The sequence below is a fragment of the Anopheles coluzzii genome, chromosome 3, assembly GCF_943734685.1.
Source record: "Anopheles coluzzii chromosome 3, AcolN3, whole genome shotgun sequence".
Taxonomy (NCBI): Eukaryota; Metazoa; Arthropoda; class Insecta; order Diptera; family Culicidae; genus Anopheles; species Anopheles coluzzii.
Window position 1 is genome coordinate 11,925,933 of NC_064671.1, and position 17,704 is coordinate 11,943,636.

At 44.5% G+C, this 17,704-nt stretch overlaps 2 protein-coding genes across 5 annotated transcripts in view; one reads left to right on the plus strand and one right to left on the minus strand.

Moving 5' to 3' along the window:
- The window catches only part of LOC120960071 (dedicator of cytokinesis protein 9), a 90,764-nt gene that overhangs the window by 10,313 nt on the left and 62,747 nt on the right, over nt 1-17,704 (minus strand). For all 3 annotated transcript variants that reach the window (XM_049608443.1, XM_049608442.1, XM_049608441.1), the window contains exons 2-4: nt 7,359-7,475; nt 6,910-7,247; nt 5,759-6,692 (exon numbers count right to left, since the gene is read on the minus strand). In XM_049608443.1, coding sequence (XP_049464400.1) covers nt 5,759-6,692; nt 6,910-7,247; nt 7,359-7,475 — 1,389 coding nt within the window. The remainder of the gene's footprint in view (nt 1-5,758; nt 6,693-6,909; nt 7,248-7,358; nt 7,476-17,704) is intronic.
- On the plus strand, nt 1,454-4,023 carry LOC120960072 (uncharacterized). Of its 2 annotated transcripts, none has more exons than XM_040384008.2 (2): nt 1,454-2,007; nt 2,090-4,023. In XM_040384008.2, the coding sequence occupies exon 2, from the start codon at nt 2,090-2,092 to the stop codon at nt 3,728-3,730; it is 1,641 nt and encodes a 546-aa protein (XP_040239942.2). In that variant the 5' UTR covers nt 1,454-2,007; the 3' UTR covers nt 3,731-4,023. The 2 variants fall into 2 exon arrangements, with proteins under 2 accessions (XP_040239942.2, XP_040239941.2); XM_040384007.2 differs by having other exon boundaries at nt 1,458-2,007; nt 2,080-4,023.

Sequence of the window (17,704 nt, forward strand, 5' to 3'; positions counted from 1 at the left end):
CAATTGAAAAAAGGGATTATTTTTTATCCTTTCGGTGCTGTGATGTCAAAAAAGAGTAAATTATAAAAATTGTGTTGCTATTTAGGGGAAGGTAGGTAACGTAGGTAAGCTGACGTTGCTCCAGCTTACAGAACAGCTGCCTAGAACTTCCCTGTAGGAAATTACTCCGCTTGTTAATAGGTGAAGCCATTTTTAACCAATGAAGATTCCAGTTTTTGATATTTGTAATCCCATAGAATCTCTCATCTATTCCTGAATGTTGCCGTACCAATGCCTCTTCTTGTTATTGCATAGATTTGTGTAAGTCGTGACAAGATATTGGATTTCGTGAAGTGCCTCATCATAGTCGTGCGAGTAATAGCATAACGAATGGATGCTTTTTTGACTGGTGTGCCGTTTCTCGCATATTTCCATGCATTTATCCGAATGAATTTAACCAATATTATGCCAAAAATGTTCAACAAAACAAATGTGTTGTTTTACTTTAAATTTGGATGCTGCATTGTAATTTGTTTTGAAAAATTACCTTTCTCACACATTTTTGAGAAATGTCCATCTTACCCACAGTGGCCGTCTTTACTTACCTTCCCCTACTAATATTATAAAACTCATGCATAACTTCATACGGTTTTTTTGGCCTGTTAGTTAGGTTAAACTACTTTTTTGAAGTTTTTGAACATTTCCTATATTTTCACAAATAAAAAAATGTGTATGAAATAGTTTTGCCAGTGTCACAACTCCTTATCAACTTTTCAAAAAAAAATCTTTTTATTATTTGAAAAATTTAGAAGATCAAAAACATAAAATTTCATAAAATAATACTGCAGAGCCGGTCTCGTAGTACAGTCGTCAACTCGTACGACTTAATAACATGCCCGTCATGGGTTCAAGCCCCAAACGGACCGTGCCGCCATACGTAGGACTGACTATCCTGCTATGGGGGGATCAATAAGTCACTGAAAGCCAAGCCCACAAGTAATGGCACAGGCAGGCCTTGACCGACAACGTTCGTTGAGCCAAAAAAAAAAAACTGCAGAGAGATTTTAGACTGTAGAAAAGGCTATTTTTTAATAATTAAGTTGTATTTAAAAAAAACTATTTGGGCAATTTTGATTTGTTACATCACAATATTTTCAGCTATATGATGAAGTTTCATTTTTTAATATAATTTATATTTTTCATGTTTATGTAAATAAAACATAGATATTCAACAGACCACATTTCAGAATTAAATATTTAAAAAATATATGAGTTCAATAGCTATTTCGATTAATAAATATGCTAGTTGAATAAGCTGTAGCAAAGATAAAACCCAACCCATAAAAAACAATCCAACGATATTAATCGTTTAAAATCCAAACAGCAATTTTGTCCGCAAGCGATACATTTTGATCCATAGTCAGACGGTAAATCCAGTGTGAAAGAGAGCGCAGCCGCCGAAAGAGCACGGCACATCGGTGACAGTCGAGCAGTCGAGTAGCGGCACTCGAATGGCGCGCGCGTTCTTCTAGCTGTCATGCTGCCGTCATTTTTTGCCACTTTTTTCCCTGCCGATGTCGGAGTCGGTTTGTTTCACGCCAAAAATAAAGTGGAAAACTCATCAGCAAAGTGTGCAGAACGGTGGTGGTGGCAGTGTGCATTTTCCGTTTGGCAATTGTTTTGAACGCGGAAAGTGCTGTATTGCCGCAGGTTGAGCGAGTATGGCCGTGGGTGGAAACCATTCGGTCATCGTGCGCTAGGGCAGTGTGTGCGTGTGGGACTGATTTGCCGTCGGTAAAATCACGGAGCATCCATCGTGGTGCTTTGTCCGGTTGTGTCCGAAATAGTGTGATGTGTTTTCCCTTCTATCACAGCAAAATGGTATAAATTTGCAGTGTTTTATCGCCGGACAGTTTTATCGTGAGCACAACATAGGAATACGAATAAATCACAGCAGCCCAGCTCAGCACCATACCAGAAACAGTACCGGGTGAACGAGAGCTCTCTACTTTGGATGCCGAACAAGCGGTAAGCAGTATATTTCCCTCTTTGAAAACGAATTCAATTAACATCAGACTCTTGAACCTAATCTTCTAACAGCTCATTTTAGATGGCTAGCAAAGAGAACGTGAAAGCGCTGGTTGAAATAACTGGCCTAAAGGAGGACCAAGCGACCAACCTGCTGACCGCGTACAATGGCAACCTGGAGGGAGCGATCAACGCGTTCTACGAGAATCCCGAAGGCATCCTGAACCCGGAACCGGCCGTCGTCATCGATGACGATGACAGTGGCTCGGGACCGTCGTCCGCACCGAGCGGCCGGGCGGCCCTCGTGCACGACGACGATGACAACGTTCGCGCTCCGATCCCGCGCAAGACGGAGATACTGCTGCCACAGATCGAAATGAACCGTGCCCGGATCGGGAAGCGACGGGCAGCCATCATTACCGAGGTGCCGTTCCGCAACTTTGAGCTGGAGGGCCGCATCCAGGAGCAGATGCTGATGCAGCAAGACCAGGGCCCGTCGGCGAAGAAGGTGACCCGGCTCGAGGCCCTCTTCATGCCACCGTTCGATATACTGTTCTCCGGTGGATTCGACCAGGCACAGCGACACGGCAATTCGGTCGACCGGTGGCTGCTGGTGAACTTGCAGGACGATCTGAACTTCAGCTGCCAAACGCTGAACCGCGATCTGTGGTCGGACGCACGGCTGAAGGAATTCATGCGCCATCATCTGGTGTTTTGGCAGCAGTCGAACAAAACGACGGACGGGGCCAAGTTTAAGACGTTTTACAAGGTCCGTTCCGAGCCGTACATTGGCATGATTGACCCGCGAACAGGGGAAGAGGTGCGGAATCTGTCCGGTAACGATCTGTCGCCGGCGCGATTTCTCGAAACGCTCAAAACCTTTCTGGTGGAGAACAAATCGCCCCACGGCAAGGAGATTAATCTGAACCGGGCGTACCAGCTCGGCATGGGCGGCGGCGGTCCCTCCACGTCTTCGAACGGTGGTGGATCTGGCAAGAGTGTCACCCAGTACGGGGCCAGCAGTAGCGGTCAGGGAAGTAGCAGCAGCAGCAGCAGCAAAGCACAGCAGTCGTCAACCAGCAGCACAACCGCCGGATCGAGCAGAAACCGCTGGGTTACGGTTATCGATGACGATGAGGATGACTTTCAGGAGATTACGGACAGTGAAAGTGACAGTGAGGAAAACGACCGGCCACCTCGGCCAACCGGCAGCAGCAGCAGCAGCAAACATGCCGCCGATGTTCCGAAAGCGGGCTCGTCAGCACCCGCCTCGCCTCACAAACAGAAGGAAGCACCGGCAACGGAACAAGCAAAGAGCACAAACGCGCCGTCAACCAAGTGCAGCGACGAAGAACCGGCACAACATCCCTGGGAAAAGGATGACCGAAGTCTTCCGACGCTCGACGACGAACCGGCTGCGCCGGTGCTCAGTTCCGATTCGGAATCAAGCCTGGCGCCGGATCAGAAAACGCGCATCCTGCTGAAAATGCCGGGCAACGTGACGGAGCGACTGTTCTTCCGAAGTTCCCGCACGCTCGAGCAAGCGATCGCGAAGCTGCGGCAGAAGTACGAGCAACACTGCCGCCCCACGGACGCGACGGTGGATGTGCGATTCTTCTGCCAGGCCATCAAGTCGGATCTGGCTGTGCTGGACACTTCGAAAACGCTGCTGGAGCTCAAGATTCACCCGAACGCTGTGATTCACGTAACGACGGACGATTAGAGTGCGGCAGGCAGAGGGCGCGTTTGTGCTGTGCAGTGCCGTGTATTATGTGTATTGTGGAAATGTAATATCACGCTGCAGATAGCATTACAACCACCATCCCCTTCTTCTTCTTCTCAATCTCCCTACTTCCCCATGGAAGCGCTTCCCCATTTTCCCTTCCTCGCTCATGCATTGTTCCAGACCTGGAACCCGCGTGCCGTCTTTTACAGTTAAGAGAGACTACAGGACGTGTAAATGATGGAATTTTAATGTACCGTGTACTTGAAAATAAATTAAACGTATTAGAATTATATGTGGGTTTGAGATACATTACTGGTGAGCAGATAGTACGTCCGAAAATGGTAATAAGATTCGTGTTGTATTTCATGGTAGGGTCTTCGTATTTCTACTTAATAAGAAAAACATGGGCAATGCTTTATATTTGCATAGGTTAACGACGAATTGAATCGTCAATTGGATTCTGAAAATGAATCTCGCATGACGTCAATCTCATAACGAACTTGGACTTAACATTAAGAGGTTTTAGGATTTTTTCCTATGTGTAGAACAGGGGTCTCCAAACTTTTCAATTCGCGGGTCGCATTGCTTCGTAAATAATGTTGTTGAGGGTCATGGCCATTTTGACGTTACTTTTGGTAATGAGAACGTTTAAATCTCGTTTTCATATGAAAATACTTATTTTAAAAATCTGCATTTTTTTATAGTAACTTGATTTTAGTCTTGATTTAGTAAAAATTAAAAATTTGATGAGACTTGTCAAACTAATATAATATTTACATTATCCTTTGCAGCATCACCTCGGGCCGTAGTTTGGAGACCCCTGGTATAGAATAATGTATTGATACCCATAGATTGTCAAAAAATCGACAATATAAATGCAAATTATCATAGCCACATATATTTTATGTATAATGCGAGCTTTCAAAACGTCTAATATCCAGCAGATATTATTTAAAATATTATCTAAATACGTTGTTTACATGATCGCTTTTCAATTAAGCATCTTGTTGAGAACAAAACTATGCATTTTTAATTGTTGTTTTGACGATTCAAAGATCAAATCAAAGCAAAACAATGAAAACAAAGAAAGAAATCAACCAAAATTGTATTAAAAATCATTACTTTCAATAATGAAATTTAAAAATCATTATCATCTTTTAGTTAGTTTATATTCAATTACACTTCCCTTGTGGCCATAGCTATCATATATGATAGCCATCCAAAATGTATGTAGAAAGTGCTTGGCCCCCAGAGAAACATAAACAAAAATGGTCTGGCACTAGTGTTAATGAAATGAGATGTTATAATAATGATGATTTTGGCATCCAATGCAAGGTGTATGGATATTAGGAGGTGAAGTGCTTCAGAGCAAATTGACATTTCACGACTTGACATAACAATACTGGGGGCTCCGGTATTAAAATCGGGGAGGGCTGGAGGGGGGTATAGAAAATTGTATGCGATTTGACATAACAATACTCAATGATGGCGCCCGGAAAACGCGCTAACAATTCACCTCCTTAATAAACACACCTTGATCCAATGGAGATAGTGGCTGGTATTATTGAATCCGTTCGTAGCGGCGGCGTACGTCCCGACACTCATTTTCCTAACGTACTAGATGGTTGCTACAGTTATTCACCGCGGCGTTGTAGGGCCGGGCTCATGAGATGTGTTGCCATCCCTAGAATTTCATGTGAGCGCCGTACGTTCCCGCTACGAACGGATTCAATAATACCAGCCAGTATGATTTAAGTATTCTAAACGTTTGTAACAATATACTCTCGTCGTACAAGAAAGATCCGGCCGACTACTGCAAGACCGGATGTGTTTCAATTCCAGAGATCGCCAATCCCATCATACGCAAAATTGTGTTTTGTGCCTTCGGCAAAACATAAATCATCAAATATCATCCAACTAGTATTTTAATTCAGCGTAAACGCTGGTAAAAGGTGATTTAAATAATAGGATTGGTCTAAATAAAACTTAATACTTCGGTAGTGTAATTCCCCGCAGATGACCTACCTGACAGAGCGGCGCATCCGAATCCGGCACCGGCGGTCCATTCACCCCATCGATCGGGCCCAGCAGCCGGAACCGCAGCGAGTCGCACTTGATCAGAATGCGCTGCCCGAACTGCTCCCGGTACGGTTCGATGAACGCTTCCGACCTGCTCGGCGCGGCCGCACTCGCCACTCCCCCGGCCAGCGGTGCCGCACCACCACCTCTCCCACCACCACCGCCGACAGTGCCGCCCGACTGCAGGTAGAGCAGCTGCTGCCCGCCGAACAGCCGCTTCCGGCTGTCCCGCCGGGCCTGCGCGATCGATTGGTCCGTTTCGCGCGCGTACCGATTCAGCTGCGGGTTCATGCTCTGCTCCAGTCCCTTGAGCGTGCCGTACTGCATCGTACTGCACGGGCTGGCAGGCATCGTGGCGGTGTTGGCGTTCGCGGTGGCTAGCGGTGCCGCCGCCCGTTCCAGCGACGCGACCCGCTTGTCCTCCTGCAGCTTGTTCTGCTGCAGCACGGACGAGATTTTGCGCAGCCAGTCCTCCATCTCCGCCTCGTCGTCCGCCGCCAGCGTCACCGACTTGCCGTGCTGGCCCTCGTTCATCTTCATCCGCAGCTCGAAGCAGAACCGGCCCTTCTTCGGGTTCGGCACCACCTCGGTGCAGAAGTCCATCACGATCGTGGCCTTCGCCTCCGCCTGCTTCTCGTCCTTGTGCAGCTCGAGTATGTACGTGCCGTCGATCTCCTGGCGCAGGTAGCAGTACCGCTTCTTGAACGACTTCGACCCGATGTGGGCAAACATGCGGTCGGAGTTGGTGTCCGGGCCCTTGAACAGGTAGCCCTGCTTCGCGATCGTGTCCGCCTGGGAGCGGGTCATCTGCTCGTCCAGCCGGTCCGGATCCGTGTCCACCTCGTACACCTCCTCCCGCAGCTCCTCCGACGGTGATATTCTGTGGGCGAGTGCGGGAATGTGATCCATTTGGTGGGGTGGGATTTTGCAATCGAAACAAAGCGAACCGAAACAATTAGCAACGAGAATATGAAACGTGGGAATTTAACATTAAAAAAACAGCTTGCTTAGATTAGATTGACATTGTGGTGTGAGACATTTTTACACTTTCGGCATTATCTTTGTTGCACACTAACACGTCGAAAAAGGCGCCTTACCGTGGCAGATCGTAACACGTCCCGCCGTACTTGCTGTACTTGTAGTGGATCAGATGGTTCGGCGAGTTGTACGTGTGCAGGGCCTGCCGGGTAAGCAACAGTCCACCGATCGCCGTACCGCCGCCGGAACCTGCCGACGATGATGACGACGACGACGATGCAGACGACGTCTGAGATCGATTGCTGGTCGGCGTACCGTTTTGGCTGCTTGCCGCAGAGTCCGCCCCACTGTTACTACGTTTGCTCGACCAATTGGTGCTGGTGGTGGTGGCCGCCTGCGACACGTGACCGGGAATGTTGCTGTGCACGGTGCGGAACTTCTTTGGCTGTAGGATCTCCTGCGATGGTGTTGGAAAGAGAGGCAAGAGAAGCAAAACACATTGAGCGTCATTTATTTAAAGTGCAATTTATTACGTGCCAGCCAGCCAGCCAGCCCGCTATATACGTACCGATACGTCATCGTTTGGATAAAGCAGCAGCTCTCGCTGCGGGTCGTTCTGTATGAGTGTCCGGTTTTTCACCACAAACGCCTCGAAGTCGATCGGTTCTACTATGATCGGTTTGGTCTGAAAATGGATGGAAAAAGATGGTGGGCAAGGTAAGCATTTTTCGGCAATCTCGCGGAGCGAGGGTTTAATTTAATTGAGCCCTAAAGGTGAATTTAAATAATGTTTCTTCTGCCCGCGATCAATTATGTGTTGTTCTTTTCTTTCCTTTTTTTTAGCATTATTATCCCTCTCCTCTCCTTTCACTAGTTAAATGCTGAACGATGATGGTGGTGGTGCACTATGGGATTACCTGGTTTACCTGGAGCCACACGAAAGCTTCACTTTTGCTCGCCTCGCCTTTTTGATTAAGGACGAAAAGGCACAACACGCGGCCGGGCCGAGCAATCATTAAAGCTCGAAATTGAAAATAAAAATCCAATACGTAATAATTTTGCACCATCCGACGAGGGCGAGCGCGCGCGCGCGACCGAAAAAAACGGTAATGAAGGGCTCGGTGTGCGATGGGGTTCAAACTATTTTCCGTTGCAGCTTTGGCCCCCTCGGTTGCGATTATTTGCTTCAGCTTCGGACGCATAATTTTCGCCCATCAAAAAAGGAGTAAAAAAAACGGCCAGTCTCCCCAGCCAGTCGTTCAATCTGGCGTCCCCCTTGCGTCTGCACAAATCGCACGACAAATTTCGTTCTTTAGCCCCGCACAGACACACTGCACAGGCGATTATTTCCCTTTGCCCGTCTCTATCTCCTTCTTTTTCATTGTGGTTGGGATTTTATGCTGCAAAGTGTATTACATTTCGCTGCCAGCTAAATCGATCAACAACCACATCACACACACACACATTTAGAGAGACGCGCCGCAAGCGAAACTACGTGGAGAATAACAATAATGATAGTAATGATAATCATACAAATCTGCACCATATGCTACGGTTGCAAGCTACGGCGGTGACGGGTCGGGGTACGGGCATGGGACGCAAGGAAATGCATCCGGTGCATCCGGGGATAATCGGAATTTTTCACATGGAATCGGGCTGGAACAACAGTGGAGCAGCAAGAACCTTTCTTTCCTTCCTTTGCGGCAAGTGAGAGGTTCGTCGCTTTGAGTCTTCTGTTTCTTTTCTTTGTTTTTTCCTTCCAAAACTGTTATTCGCAGCGGCGGATCCTGCTTCGTCCTTGCGCCCGTGTGCTAATTGTTCCTACAATGATGTTCATTATGGGGTGTGCAAGCGATCGCTGATTGCAAACTCGCAGCCATTCATCATCGCGCTATCGCGATTGCTTTGCAATATATTTTCGTCGCAGCCAAAAACAAAACTAAAGGCTCATCGCTTGCATATACACGCACACGCACATACAGTTTGAGGGGGGCAATAAAGCGGGGGATGGGAAACGCGCATGCTAATAATGATGCTGTGTGATCGTAATGATTATGATATACTGTGGCCCAAGGAGAGGTCCGTTTGCGCTGCGGGCGTCGTGAGCGTAATAATGATCACTACTCTCTCTTTACGCCGATTGAAACCGATCAAAAGGATCAAAAGGAGATGAAGCACGGTGTGGTTTGATGCTGATCGTTTCGTAGATCGGGGTTTTCCAACTGGGTTTAAAGGTTTACCCGATTAACGTTCACTAGGATCTTGATGGGGAGAGATATGGAAAATAAATCAAATATGAGGGAGAAAGAATGTAAAACGATTCGAAACCGAACCGAATGCACAGCACCGGGAACCGATCAGCTCTACATTTATGATCAAACATGCATTATATGTCATGCCATATTTTTCCTTTCCGCTTTCGTGTGCGTGTCATAACAATGGAACGATAATTTTCATCACATTTCCCGATATGCTAAAACAGCAACCAAGCTGGCCAGCTTTGCCGTTGTTGGTGGTGGCGGCGGCGATGGCCAACAATAAATTGTTAAAACATTAAAACCATAATTGATTCCCATCCCTTGCTTTCAATGTCGATAGGGCGATATTGAGGGGGGGGGGGGGGGGCGATCCCCGAGTATTGAAGACGACCACATCCCCGCATCCCAAGACAAGACACGAATTGGTCACTTTCTCATGAATAACGCAGTGAGGCGGAACGTTGCGGTTAGAAGTGAAATGGGCAGCAACAAAAGCGTTGCTCGTTATCTAAACGAATCCCCACTTGTTACTCTCGTGTGGGGGTTCCACCGCTCGTACGACAGAACCACATGCATTCCATTAGCATGTCACGGTTGTTTCAGTTGACAACTACTGACGATACGATGCAAGAAGTTAACCACCGAGGAATTGAGTTTTCTTTGTGCTGTGCTTCGACCTTACCCGTGGCACTACAATTAGTTACGCCATACAGTTGGCGTAACACACACCACTTGGCGAACATTATGTTGCCAGCTATACGCACCTTGCCCGAGAGAAACAGAGGGCGAGTCCTCTTGCTTGGAAGGAAGCTATGCGTGGGTGTGTTTGGGTATGTCAAGCTCTATCGTACAAAAAAGGTCTCACCCCGACGGTCTTCCGTATAAATCATCGTTTTAACGAGTGGATAATAAGTGTAATTAGAATATTACGAGCTTGACACGAAAGATAACGTGTTTTTGTTTGAGAAGTAGCTCTTTTTTATGTTTAAATTGTTCCTAGCTCTTTGTTTCTTCGCAGCTCTGTTTAATTTCGCAAGACGTTTTACTATGAAACGTTTTACATTTACATTTACATTTATATTATTTAGAAATAATACTTGAATCAATTGTTCGAACCTTATAACAGCAAAATAAGATAGTTCCATCATTCTGTCAATATTATCGTTAGAAAAAGGAGAGAGGAAATTAAAGTAAAAAAGAGAGGGACGTTAAAATCGGGGCCTTTAATACAAAATAACCGGGCAACAGCTAAAAAAACATTAACAAATTTAACACAAAATTATTTTCAGCTTTGTTTTGTAACAATATTTAAATGTTCAATGTGTTCAAAGCATGATTAAACTGTTTGCAATGTAGTGCATCGAATAGATTGAAACGTAATACAACGAAAATATTATTCGAAAATCAATTCTGATATCACAAATATTTTAATTAATTAAAGCTAAAAATGCGATAAAAATGCAAATTAGATGTACATAATAGTAAAATACAAAGACATATGTATACATAAAAAAGACGGATCTTTATATTGAAAAACGTCGTTTTTTTGCATACATCAACAGTATTCAAATTATTGTTGGGAAGTAGGGCATAGGGCTCAAACTAAATAAATGTCTGTCTATTAGATAAACGCTCAAGCTGAAGCTGGCATCGTAGGCCATTTAAATGTTCATATCTATGTTACCGTAGTAAAACATTCGAAGAGTGTATTTACCAATAATATGGATAGCGATAGATCAGCGACAGAATGGCTTGAGCAGTAAAAGCAGTTCTTTAAAATATTGTAAATTAGTTAACCAACGTAAGTCGTGATCAGTTAATTTATGTTAATTGTGTGCCGTTCGTGCAACGGTCAGATTTTTCAATAGAAGAGATATTACAAACGAAGAATTGGTGATATTAGGGCTACAAAGATTTGCCCGATATAATTAACAAACTCATAAAAAATGTGTTACTCTATAGTTAAATTTATAAGTATGAAGTTATAAAATTGAATTAAAAACAAACAAGTATATTGTTGTCCTGAAAATTCGTTAAAATATTCCTATTTTTAAATTCAAACGTATCTCATTTCCTTTGAAATCTTTGTTAACGCTTGCAGCGCATGTTTAGTCATGAAATAATCAAATGATTAACAGAATTGAAATTTAGTTCCAAACAAATACAATCAAATATATAAAATAGAAAAAATCAATCTTACTGTTCTACTAGTAGTAATGTATTCAAAAAATCCTAATTTTGTACATATATTTCCATTTTCCATTTCCAGTGTCGTTTTTCATGTTTTAACTTTGTTGCAAAATCGCAACAAAGACCAAAAAACATCCAATACTTGTTTTATTCACCATTGCAGAAAAGCGCATACTGCTCTAGGCTTAACATCTTGTAGCATTCAGCCATAAATAGATCGTACCTACACACGGTTAACTATCGCAATCCACCAGAAACCCAGGCAAGCGGGTGCGGGGTGTGTAAAATTATGGACCATTGTATCCACCACCCAACGATCTTCGATCGGCATTTTGTGGTGCACCGTGATCGTTTCTGCTAGGCGCCCTTTGATTAAATTGTAGCCCGGTTCTTCTCTACCGAGCAGTGTAAAAACGCCAATTCCTTGCCAACACACACACACATAGTTAGCGGGCTCTGCGGGTGAAGAATTCACGTTTCACACGCCACCTAATCGATGATGATGCTAGTTTAGGAAGGAATTGGCGCCAACTCTCCGAACAACTATGCGGCGGTTTCGTGCGTCAACAGTCAGTGGTTTTTAAGCCCATTTTCTAGTGCGAAATCGACCAAAAGTGTACAGCTTGCAGCGTGTGCCTGTGTCGCACAAAGGAACGAGGAGTGTTGGAAAATATTTTATCGCACCCATCGTATGACCAAAAATCTTGGCCAAATGACAACGCGGTGCAGAGTGGAGGAGTTCGAAGGTAGTTTTGTTTTGTTTTTGTTACCATCGCGATTCCGTTAAATGTTAACAACTTCTCGTCCTTCCGGAGCGCTCATTCAATGCGTCCTTTCATTTGCGGTTCGATTCGGCTTTTTCCCCGTTTGCCCCCACTTCCCTTCACGCTAGTGCTTTTGTTTGCAGATTATTTCCCGTGCTCTGTGTTGATCTCGAACGTGTTGTTTCTTACGTATTTCGCTTCGGGTTTTCTTTTTATTGTGTTTTTCGTTTGCTCTGGTTGGTCTCGGTTGGTTTATATGCGCTTGTTTGTTTGTTCTTTTCGGCCCTTTTTGTCAACCAAGAGCAGCCACCAGCAAGTCCCATCGTTTCCTTCTCCCCCCCCGAACGTTGGCCCCAAAACAGGGCCCCGGCGAGAGAGAGATCTGCATTCGTTATGGAGCTGTGGGCCGGAAATGGAGCAAAAGGAGCAACCACACAAAACGCGGGGGGGCTGTGGGGAGCAGCCTCGATGATGGTCTGTGGCCGTGGCACCCGAACGAACCTCGGTACAATGCGCCAACTTTTAAGCTTGTTGTTTGCCCATTTGCCGAGCCTTCGTTCGGTCACTCCCGAGCGCAAGATAGGGAGAGGTCATTCAATATTTATACTGCATAAATTCATTTGAATCAGTACGAACTGATGATGCTCTAAGGGGGAGGCTGTGTGTGTGTGTGTGTGATTTTTACTGTTTTTTTGTTCCCTTTTTTCCTGCTCCTCTGCTCCTTTTCTCGTTGGTTATTGTTGTCGTCCTGCGTTTGTTTGCGACGAATATAAAACCGTGTGCCGCCTCATTGTTGATTCCATGCTGGCGAAGGGCTGCTGCTGCTGCTGCTTCGTTCCCACCCCCTCTGCGACACATTGTGCCACAGTTCGCGATGATCAATTTTCGGTGATCTTCCTTCTCGTTACTGCCTACGATGAGTGTCCTTTTTTGCGTCAACCTTAAGCCCACTTATCGCGCAGGGCCACTTCCACTTGGATACACTCTTTTGCTCCAAAAACCTGCCCTCTCTTTCACTCTCTCTCTGTGCCCTGTGTTTGTCATCAATGAACGGGGTTTCTTTCGAAGAAAATCACACAACGCGTCCTCCCGATTCTTCCACGAGCTGCAGTCCCTTGCACTGCCGCAACTGTTACATCCTTGCTGTGTTCAATGGTGTGCCCGCGTTTGCCATTAATCTTGCCGTTTGCCCAGTACGGGTTGGCCTTTTTTCGCGACACTTTCCAGCCCACTCCACTTCGCTCCCTCCCGCGTGGGATTTAACGCGAGAAAAAGGTTTGGCTGGGCAGGAAAGTATGTTTGCATTGTCCACCAGTGCGCGCGCTCTCTGGCACAGATTGATTGCAGTGGAATTCAATTTATGATTTCGCGCAACAACAGCAACAGGAAAAAAGGACAGCCAACAGTGCCACACAGTGTACTTCACCGCTCGAAAACGGCGGCTGATTAGCATTCGAAAGTGTAATCATCGATCGCAGCGCGGTACTTGGCTGGTACTGTGGCGTGTTCACCATTCCCCGACCGACCCGACAACACCGCAACGGTATTTTGGCGGTGCAGAGGAACCCAACACCGCATCAAACGTATGCGCGCGCGCGTCCTGTTTTCCATGGAAACCTGGAAGAGGAGAAGGCAAAAAAGGAAGAACGAAAAACAGTGGTAACACAAAAACCACACTTAACAACAGGAAAAATCCATCATTGAATGATTGGTTTTACTGTGTTTTATTTTTGTTTCTTACTGAAGCTGGATTTCTTCGTCAAAGGAAATGACGGCCACGGAATACAAGAGCCGCTTTGGTTGCGGGAGTTTCGTGCAACTGTCCCCACCGCCGCTCGGTGTGTCAAAACGTCGGTGGATCATTTCTGTTTTGCCTTTTACAGTGCGCGCGCGCGGTTGGTCGATTTGATCTCGAGGGCTCTCTTCTCTCGGGGTGCCCCTTTGGTTAAAAATTTTTGATTGACATAATGTTGCTTTAATTGATACTTTGCATACGGCATGTTGGTTGTGTGGCAGGCGGATTGCAAGACAATAAGCCCCTTCTCGGTGGAGCAAGAGTGGAAAGCGAACGGTGTACATGCATTTTGATGAGCGGCATTTGCGCTCATCACAGACGCGGGGACCCTTGATGGGAAGGAAAATCTACTTTTTCCGACCTCCATAAAACTGTCGCACCGACGGAACACGCGGGAAGAGGATGTGCGATTAAGTGACTGGTTTTTTGTTTTTATTATTCAGTTTAAATGTCGGAGCAAAAGCGTAAGATCGCAAGTTTTCCTTAGAAATGGTACATGATTGCGACAGAGAAATGCAAAAATTCTTTTGTTTCGTATTATACTACAATCTAGAAATCAAATACACAACATTATAGCAAATAAAGCACAACAAATAGCAGATTTTGAAAAAAAGTTTTAATGATAATTACAAAATAATGAGTTAGGAGTTAAAATAATGGTAATAATAAATAATACATTCATTATAATAAATAATGAATAATGAACATGAGTTTATATTGTTAAGATAATGGAAATAAGTATATATTCTGATGCTTTGTTGTTATTATATACAGTGTCCACGAAAAATCTTACGATAAGTTACTTACGGATAAAGCAAAAACATAGTTTGGGAAAAATTGACCATTTCGGAATTTCGTTTTATTGTAGAAAGAATAGTTTGCTATGCTAGTTATATAAAATAACCAAAACATTTACCCTCGGCATCGATTACGACCCCTCTATCTGGCTCCGGAACCGCGTTACTGGTTTCACTACAGTTTGCAGAAGCTTTCGATAGCTATGTGCATGGAGTTTGAGGCCCTGATCGTAAAAGTACGTTGAAATCTCGTCCCAATTTGGCTAAAACGCACTTTATTCGCACGCATTTCGCGCACTTTTCCCGCAGATTGTTATTCTTCTTAAAAATTCCTCAACTCCTCCAATGCAGTATACGACTCACAATCGCAATTCATCAGAAAATGCCACATTATAAGCATTAAAAAGGATGTTCTAATAAGATTCAAGCATCCTCAACTAACGTTGAGGAATCATGTGACACAAATTGTGATATTGTCTCATCAACACATCGTGTTCTTGAATGACTATGAATGTATACAAAATGTGATAAGTCGCCATATTACAGGGATTTTCAAGCCAGTTTCGAATGTAAACATTGTTATTCATCGCATGCAAAATGTTAACGCACATCGATCTGACGTTTCATTTTCATCATCATAATTTTCTGCAGCATGATTTTCAACACTTCAACGGGCTGCTGCCATCGTTTTTTCACCGGGGCTTGAAGCCGAATCTCATCACCCGTTGACAGGTAAAGTGTTGAAAATCATGCTAAAGAAATTACAAATTATTATGATGAAAATGAAATATCAGAGTGATGTGCACGCGGCGAAAAACCATGTTTACATTCGAAAGTGACTTGGAAAACCCTGTAATACCAGTAAGACTAAAGGAGGAGAATTTTGCAAGCGTACTGTGAATATTGTGAATTCAATTTGATTTATTTGAGCATTTGATGAAAACAGCTTCGAAGTGAAACCGATGCTGGTTTCTAAAAAAAAACGTCATTTTGAGTAGTTTTTATGTGGCATCCATCTGTACACATGCTACACTAAATAAATGTTGCCGCAGAGTTGCACAATTAAACATGCTAAATCAGTCAAATTGACTAATATGTTTCGGGCTGTTTGCGCCGACTACCATAGTCAATGGCAAATTTGCAAAATTCCCCTTTTCGGTAGTCATATTCCATATCATATTATTGCAAATGGCCACAGTATGCTTGTAACATTCCACTATCGATTGGCATATTTCTCCTAAGTGATAGAACTATTCCATTAAACGATTTAAAACAATGTAATAATAAAAATTGAGTTTGTTTGCATGTTGCGCTTGAGCAAGATATGCACATGATTAATGCAATTTTTAGAAAATCGCCTTTTTATTGTTAATACTGATTTTATAAAATGATTTTTAAAATGATTTTTTTTAATAAGAACTCATAATGAAACTACACATATAAATAATGCAGAAACAGCGGCTAGACACATTTAGCAGCGAATAATGATCACAACATGATCATGACAATCTTTGCAATAAAATAATCAATAAAACAAATATATAATATAGAAGAATGCAAATTAATTCATGTAACAAAGAATTAATCACCCGTGCAAGCAAACATCTTACGCATGTCAACCACGTTCAGCACTGTGCAGTCATAAAACCTTTTGCGGAATTAATTCTGTAACAACCCGTAACACCTTTCGCCTCTCTCTCAGCGAAACAGGGAAAGCGACTAAAAAATTCGACACACCTCCAGCAAATGAGGTTAGAATGGTTCTCACAGTTTCACGCACGCCCGCGTTCATGCTCGCGCGTAACACAAAATAAAACAGAAACCCAACAAAGTGTCATTAATAAATACAATAAAAAAACCCTCCCGAACCACTGTTATGCGTTATGAATATTAATTACCGTCTCTACTCGCTCACTCACAATCGTTCTACCTCCCCGCTAGATACCCTAGAATGTTGTACCATAACACATAAGCCCGGTAGCAGGGACACAAAAGTGACCGTAAAAAGAAGGCAGAAACGATTTTCTTCACACGATCATTAATATTTTATGCTACAACAAACGGGTGAACCCCGTTGTTTTGCGGGGTGGTGCAGAAAAATTAGCAGATCGTGTGTGCGCTTTTTGTTCATTTCGCCTCGCAGTCATGCTTCGGTGCAGATCCGATTTTTGATTGGTATGTGTCGATGGTATTCGATTCCGCTGGTGGTGGTACACCACACCCCTTCGCGATGGACGATGTACATTATAAATTGGCAATACCGTCCCGTCCGATGGTCATTTGGACAGAGGGGTGCATTCGAAATGGATGGAAGACCCAGAACCCCACTGGAGGGGGGACGAGCAGGGACATTGCAGAATCAGCAAATCAACGATCGATTGAACATTCCGCAATATGATGGACCACGCTGCGGATGTCTTCAATTGTGCAAAAAGGTGAGAAACCTTCTTCCCGCCCGGTGAGAACGGCAATGATGAAATATGCTTTCAGCGCTCTGTTATGCTGCAAAGCCCGCTGTCCCCCCCCCACCTCACCGAGCCTTTGGCAAGCATGATGCATCGATATGCCATCAGTTTGCATGCTGCTTCTGATTGATAAACATTCAATCACATTCCATCGTCCAACGGGCAAGCCCGCAAATGCTACTAATGAAGACTTCTCTGGACTTGTTTTGCGGACTGCGGTCCAGAAAGCGCAAAGGAACGACACAAACAACCGACCACTGCAATTGCAGCATATTGTTGCATTAGGGGGGGTAAAGCATTGCCGAATCGCAGCAGAAACCACGTCCACCCGACGCGAAGTGCTCATTAATTGAAACTTTCCACTGAGTAGTGGTCGTGGTGGTGCAAAATTCCAGCTAAACGCCTTCGGAAAATGTCGATTTCGCTCTTGTACGGTTATCCTGCTACGGCAGTAGGGGCTTTATTTTGGGGGGTGCAGCAGCATGTAACAGTGCGCCAACAGCTGCAGCATAATTGCAATATCGTGCACATTCCAGCCAGCGTGGGTAATTAGCTCAACCGCAACATAGATGCGTGATTTACGGTCCCCGAGGCAGCCGCGGTACGCGATGTAAGGAACTCCGCGTGGAACGGACTATAGCTAGC

Coding starts and splice junctions, on each gene's coding strand:
- LOC120960072 (XM_040384008.2), top strand. CDS start 2,090: ATGGCTAGCAAAGAGAACGTGAAAGCGCTGGTTGAAATAACTGGCCTA.